The 8298-nt window shown below is 38.1% G+C and overlaps 1 gene segment (V, D, J or C); it reads right to left on the bottom strand.

Moving 5' to 3' along the window:
• Positions 1-3722: 3722 nt before the first annotated feature.
• Positions 3723-4246, bottom strand: LOC114686294. The segment is given in 2 exon segments: positions 3723-4045; positions 4168-4246. Coding segments are annotated over 2 exon segments (378 nt in total).
• Positions 4247-8298: the final 4052 nt, after the last annotated feature.

The raw sequence follows: 8298 nt of genomic DNA, 5'->3' as shown, positions 1-8298 counted from the left end.
TAGGCCATCTTTAAGAGCATCAGCTGCTCTTTACCACTGTGCATTCCCTCCAGCTCCATGAACAACTTTTAAATGTATTCCTTCTCCAATTTGCACATACAGTCAATGTAATGCAACTCAAGTTCCTTAAATAATTTCTGAAATAAATAAACTGAGTTTTTCTACAATTCATGCGGAAAGTCAAGGCACATCATAGCTAAGAAAATCAGAAAGCTAGAAAAGTGGTATTATATTTTCTAACTTAATTATTCTCCCTTGCATTAACCTACAGTAGTTAAGTCTGTGTGTACTGTTGGTGCACAGACAGGCAAGTAGATGGATGGAACACCATAAAGAGACAGGAAATAGAGCTTACCCACACATGATATCTAAAAATCCAAACCAATGGAGTATAAATCTCTCTAGTTTATAAAGCTTTGCTATGGAATATATATTCTTCAAAAATACTACTTCTGGGAGCCTATTTAAGACGACCATTTTCTCTCTGTGATGTAATATAAAACAAATCAATATTCCACTTCACATAGTGTGATTAAAAGTCATATGAATGCTTTTCAATACTATTTGACACTTGTAAGCAGACCATTGGACATAGGAGCCATTAGAATTCTAAGTGAAGTGCTATAGAGAGCTGAGAGAATCAAACTCCACTAATGGAATTTCAAGACACAGCAGAAATTCTGGTTAGGCAAACTTCTCTTTCTCTGACACATGGGCTCTAGCTTTTGCGAGAAATCCAGAACAACTTTCTGTTGTCAGCTTCTATAGTTTTAAGTTTTCTCTTGCCCCGCCTGTGCCCGTTGCCACTCAGACCCAAATAAACACACAGAGGCTTATATTAATTAAAACTGTATTGCCTAATGACTCAGGCTTCTCGCTAGCTAGCTCTTACATCTTAAATTAACCCATTTCTATAAATCTATACTTTGCTACTTGGCTTGTGGCTGACTGGTACTTTATATCTTGCTATTACTGGCAGCCGTTAGCAGTGTCTTCTCAATTCTGCCTTTCTCCTTCCATTCTCTCTAGTTGGAAGGTCCCACCTAACCTTATTCTTCCTCACCATTGACCAAACAGCTTTATTTATCAACCAATCAGAGCAATAAACATTCACCAGGATATACAGAACAACATTCCATGGCACTTCTCCTTTTCTGTCTAATCAAAAAGGAGGGTTTCAACTTTAACATAGTAAAATTATATATACTAGAACAGTTATCAAGCAAGAATAATAGGTACAATATCGAGTCTATTTGTACTAAGAAAACTAAAGAAAATATTCTATCCTATATTTGTGAGTCTAAAGTTTCATATCTAATTTATCTTTTATCATAACCAAGGAAAATTATAACTATCTAGTCTTCAATTACATCAAAGACCTCAGAAGGATATAATATTACCTAAGTAAACAGGAAGAGCATTATAAGCAACTTTCAAAATTCTGGAAAAAAATACAGTTGCCTGCCTGGACAGTCATCCAAAGTTCCTCTGCAACATTGGGGCATCCATCTTCAGACTATAGGCCTAGAGTTTTTCAGTCACTTCTCCTTGTGTCTGTAGAATATTTTACAGTCTCCTCTGTGAAGCAGGAATGTGAAGGACCATTTCACCTTCATATTTCAGTAGTTACCTTCCTGTGGGGGCTGCATTTCCAGTTTACATAAAATATTACTAGCAGTCCAGGCAAGAGCAGTTTCTTGTCCAAATGGTTATTTTTGCCAAGAAGAAGATAAACTCCATATGGAAGTGTCTTTAGTGCCCATCATCTTCCTTGAAGTAATTGCTGCTGCCAGGAGCAGACGTGTCTCATTGTCCAGAAAACTCTAAGTTTTTAAAACATTTTAAATGCCATATTCTGTAGGTTTTGATGTGTTTGAAGATCAACTATCTGATGGAAATATATCTATGTATACCTAGAAAATTTAACATGACTATAAGTTTGACTATCATAATAGAAAACTAATTATTGATCTGTATTTCTTAATTACCATTACAATTAACATGAATTACATAAACATAATACCTTAAATGAGAGTAGAAATATATATATATTATAACAATATATATAGTATAACAAAATCAATTCAAAATTTGTATCAATAAACTAAAATCCATAGCAATGTAAAACATTTCAAACACGTTCTTGCTCTTTAAAAGTAGATTCAGTAATCTACACTTTCATCCTATCATATCTATACTATCCTCTTTTCTTCTTTAGAAAGAAATTGCATTTATAATCAACCTGCTTTAAATAAAAGTAAACATTTATAAACAATATTTTGGGAGTTTGGGCATAGCTTTTCATTCTATTTCCTGCTAGATAAGGGCACTAGAAATCTAATGGGTATCCTGCAAAAATTAAGAATTATGGTCAAGTCTTGACTGGAATAGTCTATGATGTTGTATTTTTTTGAGCCAGTTGCCTTGAAGCTGTGTGGATATTGGATCATCTGGGCCTTTCAAGGGGGTCTTCCTTGATCAAACCATATTAGCCTGGAAGCAATCCACAGGTTTTCATTTTCTGTGGGAAATAAAAAGAAGAGCCTCTTTTCCAAAGTAACATATCCTTAGACATAAACTTTGAAGTCCCACTATCTTTAAAATTGATGTATTGGCTTAACTCAACAGCTTTTTACAATCAAATGTCTTTCTGTAGTTAAAAATCCCAAAGACAATATAATCCAGACCCTCTGTGTGATTTTCATCTTTACATGGCTTATTTTTTACATTATTTTTGCTGTCTCTCCAAAGACTTTATTTTAAAAATCTATTTTTATAGAACTGTTTGTGTTCATTTTCTTCTCTCTTCCAAACCTACTTATATTTTTACACAAAATGTAGACCATTTAGAGATTTATTTCATCTGAACTTGTCTTTTTGTGAATCTATTGATCTAAGCTGCAGTGTGGCTAGAACAGAAGCTGCAGCCTTGGCTGCTGACTCTGTCCATTTCAGCTTCCCAACATGGCCAGGGTAATTCATCTCCAGCTCTGGGACCCATACTCTCTGCTGACTCTGGGAGGCAGTGGGTCCATTCCTCCATCCAGCAGCAGGTAGACCAGAATCCATGTTTGTTTTTTTTAATCTGTTCTAGCAAATGCTAAATCTGCCACACAGTGTGTTGTATGGCTTGGAGAAACCTCTGCATAACTTGGCAGGAATTCACCATGCTGTAGCTCCAGCCAGCACACTGTGAACCAGCAACAACCAGGGGACACTTCATTGTACCTTGGCCTGCCATGAGTGAAATGAACTAGGAAGGTGCTCTTAGCTACATTTATAATCTCTTCTTAAGTTCTCTCAGGTTTTAGGTGGAAATTCTTGTCACCACCACATCTGAGTTTCCCTACTCAGAAACTGCTTTTCTATATTTAAATAAAATGTGTGCTGGAATGTTCACAGGAGTTTCCATTGTTATGTATGGGTTCCAACTAGTGATACAAATTCAGACTCCTCACAGGGAATGACTGTGTCCTTGGTTAATGTAGAAAACACTTTAGTACTCTAGTGCCAGAGATTAATGTAAAGAAAAATAGTTACAGTAAAGAGAGGACAGTTGACCTCTCTTTATTCTACAAAACCACAACACATTTACAAAAACTAACATCTCTCTGTGAGCTTTGTTAAAAATCCTGTGACATATGAGATAATGGTTCCAGTGAGTGACTCATGAGGAGTAACAGTTGGGGCAGCCAGCCTCTCACTTCTGCTTCCACTGAGGTTTATGCTATGGCTTGTATCACTGTGGGAGGATACTTATCAGTCTGTAGACAGTAATAAGCTGCAATATCTTCAAATTCCAGGTTGCTGATGGTGAGAGTGAAATCTGTCCCAGACCCACTGCCACTGAACCTCGATGGAATCCCATCTGCCAAGTTGGATGCTCTGTAGATCAGGAGCTTAGGAGCTTTCCCTGGTTTCTGCTGGAACCAGTTTAAATAATTGCTAATGCCATGATTGGCCCTGCAAGTGATGGTGACTCTCTCTCCCAGAGATGCAGACAGGGAGGATGGAGACTGGGTCATCTGGATATCACATCTGGCACCTAGGAATGGAGACATAATATATATCCACATAGATAAACATGATAATAAAGGACCTCCCCCAAATGCCAGTCAACAATAATCACTATGTCACAGTGAAATTCCCACTTTAGTCCTTTTTCACCTGGAAGCCAGAGCAGCAGGAGCCCAAGGAGCTGAGCAGGGGCCCTCATGTCCATGCTGAGTCCCGACTGCAGTGACAACTGTACAGGGGGTTACTGGTATATGAAGAAGTCCTCAAGGCTGTGCAGTGAGTGCATGCAAATCACTGGTAACCAGTTAGCATGGGCACAGCTGCAAGACTTGCTCATCTCAGTAACTGAGCACAAGTCCTGTGCCCCAGATCCTGAAGATCAGACCACATCAGAGGCTGCACTTCTTTTTTATAGTTTTAAAATTATAGATGACATTTTGGAGGTTATTCGATACATTGTACTATAACTAGGTTCTATTTTTTTTTAACTAGGTTCTATTTTAAATAATATATTTTAAATACATATTAGTGGTAATATAAACAAATATCTGACTGTCAGGGAATATGCAACAGAGAAGGGACTATTAAATCTTCAACTAATTCAAATAATTGGGTGTGTTTTTTTGGGGGGTTTTGGAGACAGGGTTTCTCTGTGTAGCTTTGTGCCTTTCCTGGAACCCACTCTGTAGCCCAGGTTGGCCTCCAACTCACAGATATCTGAGTGCCTCTGCCTCCTGAGTGCTGGGATTAAAGGCATGTGCCACCACCGCCTGGCCAAATAATTCTTATAGATTAAAAAAATACTATGGCTGGGTAGTAGTGGTGCATGACTTTATTCCCAGCACTTGAGAGGCAAAGGCAAGTGGGTCTCTGAGATAGAGGCCAGTCTGCTCTGTGGAGTGAAGTACTCTCCTTGAGAAGTGTTTGTGTGTTTCAAGGAATCATTTTTTTAATTAAAAGAATGTTTTACCAAAACCATTTTAATGAATTAAAAGGTAATAATTAGCAGACTTAGCCATGATCACTATAGCACAAAGAGAGACGTACACAGTATGTGCACATATAACACTTTGACTGTAGCTGGGAATTTTCCTGTGGCATGCCTGGCCCTGAGGTCCTGCAGCTGCATATAAAATAATCATCCAGAGGCTTATACTAATTATCAACTTATGGCCTGTGGCAGGCCTCTTGCTAACTAGCACTTACAATTTAATTCAACCCATAACTGTTAATCTATGTATCACCATGGGTTCTGCGGCTTTACGTGTGTCCCATTACATGTTGCTCCTTGGTTGGCGGTTCGGTGTCTCTCCTTATTCTTCTTTCTCTTTTTACTATCTCTTTTGGATTTTCCTGCCTGGCTCCAACCTGCCCCGCCATAGGCCAATGCAGCTTTGTTTACCAACCAATCAGAGCAGTACAGAAAGACATCCTACAGCACTTTGACCCCAACAATATGTGTTACTTGAACTTCTGACTTCATCTGAAGATGGTGGTACTGTCACACCCACAAAATTATATGGGTTGCACTCTTTTTTTCTGTTTAGGATCCTCCATACTTGGCCACTTTTCTGTCATTTGATACTGTTTCCAAAATTCCTCAGCATGAAAGACTGACTAGTAATGACAGACTTGAATATTACAACAGAAAACACTACTACTCAATATATGTCTCTCCTATGTATTAAAAACCATATTTTCACTACTAAGTCTTCAGCAGTAACTGGAGACATCATAGTGATTCAGGGACAGCCTGTCTGCTTGTGTGTCTCAGTCTCCCAACTAAGGGCTAGATTATAGAAGACCAGGAGTTTAACCATTTCACCAAGTTTTGGCTAGGATAGTTCCAATAATTGCTAATATTCTGGCTTGCCTAGCAAGTAATAGTGACTCTGTGTTCCAGAGATGCAGACACAGAGGATGGGACTGGGTCCTCTGGATTTCACTTCTGTCACCTGAGATTGGATACATAAAAATTTCAAAAATTAAGCACAATGAGCAAGGACTTCCCCAGTGTACCAAACAAGACTGATCACAGTGTCATACTTAAATCCCTACTGTAGTCCTTGGGAGCTGAGCAGGAGCCATCATGTGTATGCCATGTCCTTTCTGGGACCGACATTTAACCCGCTATAAAACAAGCCAATTAATTCGTCTTTGTAGCATTGGATTTTGCTTTGGACACATGCCAAACAGCAGAAGATCATCATATCTAGGTACAACTACAGAACTGTTTATCTCAGTAACTCTGCACAGGCTTATGCACCAAATGTCCCAAGCTAGACCAGGATAATCCATATTTTTCTCCACAGGATGCATTTCTTCTATAAAGATCCTACACTACTAAAGACATTTTTGAGATTATTTTCTAAATATGTAGGGGAAGTAGCACTATTTTATTTTCTAAATTTGTAGAGGAAGTAGCACAATTTGACAGAATACTTGTTAACAATAAATGAAAAAGAATATTATTTTCAGTGGGAGTACAATAGACCACAAGGCTACTAAATTGTTAACCCACTCTACCAAAATTCTGAGTAGGAAAAACTTTGTGTTCTAAATGCACTGTACTTTGAAGTCTAAAACAGTCTATTTTCCTGAAATAAAGAAGACAGTTCATCTATACCATTCTAGTGAACTCAAAATACAGTTTGAAAGCTTTAGTAATGATCATTTCAGAAGAAGTTGAAGAAATGTACTGCTTGAACAGAGGTAATGCCATATACTCTCAAAATGTGTCACTCACAGCTCCACTATCATTTTAAAATATACCTTTCAAAACCAGAGACTAAACGGAACACATTTTCCCCCCATGTTAGTAATTCTGATCTTGGGCCATTTTGAAGCCTTGTGCTACTATTTCCCAAAATTGACAAGCACAAATCATCAACAAGTGCTACCTGGCATCATTAATTTAAGTAAAACCACTGCCTCTCATTACATGACCATTATTCACTATAAATGTAGCATTCTTAGCTTTTATTCAGTGACTGGCAACCAATCTAGACCATGGTAACAGCTTCTCTGCATATCCACAGACAAAGCCTCAGTCTCTAACAAGTGAGTACAGGTATCTTTAGTAATATATTGAAATCCCATATTTGAAGAAACACTTGTTCTTGAATTATCTCACATCTATGTCTTTGCTTTGTATGTGCTAGCCTTCTTCATTTTCAAGGGAAGTAGCACCAGTCTGAACTTCCAAATACTTGTCGTAGACCCTGAAGATTCTGGAGTCTTCCATCTTTTATCAACTGGAGGACAGAAAGTGGTGCTGCAGTCTAGATTTGATCATGCTGATTTCCTAGAATCCTGGTCTTCAATCCTATGGGTTAGAAAACCCCCCCTACCATGAGTCAATTTCTTCAAAATCCCCCTCCCATGAATCGATTGAGAATAGCATGCACCAGCCTTAAGTCTGGATTAAGACTGTGTGCAATATACCAGCTTTCTTCTTTCCTTGTATTGATGATCACATATTCTTATCATTACTGTGCTTCTCTGAGGTCTAGGAATCTTACAACACAGTTCTGCCTGCTCACATGACAGCCCCCAGAATCTGGAATGATCATCCTTCAGGACACTCTTAATAGAAGAATGCTTCCATAAGTCACCTGAAACATTGCAGAAACATTTTGTTACTGATGGTCAATGTCTGGATAGTGTTTTTGCAGAAGTTTAAGTATCTAATTAAACACATACTAACATAATTTGCCAAGCAGCAAGGAAACTTGACTAAAAGCAAAATGATCAGAAGGAAATAACATTGTAAAGATGACAGAGGTCAGTGATGGAGGGGCAATCCACAAGGAACAAGTTATTATTTTAAGCTTTCTTTTATGGGACTCAAGAAAATGAGGAACTGGATTGCTAAGGGATGTTTCTTGTGTGGTTCACTGTTTTATTTTTCATTTTAGGAAGATAAATCTAGTACTACATCATTGTATAGTGGAAGACATTATAGGCAACACAATATATGTTTTATTTTTTATTATTTATTTTACAACCCAAGCATAGTTTCCCCTCATTTTCCCCCAAGCTCCCCCATCATCTGCCACCCCTTCCTTGCCTTCACCATTTCTATTCAGAAAAGGGCATACCTCCCATGGATGTTGACAAAACATGGCACCTTGAGCTGTAGTAAAACTAAATACCTTGCCTTGCATAAAGGCTGGGAAAGGTAACCCAGTATGAGAAACAGGGTCTCAAAATCAGCCAAAGTCAGAAACAGCCTCTGCTCATACTATTAAGAATTCCACAAGAAGATGTAGCTATACAACA

This window comes from Peromyscus leucopus, chromosome 3 (genome assembly GCF_004664715.2).
Source record: "Peromyscus leucopus breed LL Stock chromosome 3, UCI_PerLeu_2.1, whole genome shotgun sequence".
Classification (NCBI taxonomy): Eukaryota; Metazoa; Chordata; class Mammalia; order Rodentia; family Cricetidae; genus Peromyscus; species Peromyscus leucopus.
This window is presented reverse-complemented; position numbering and strand designations above follow the sequence as displayed.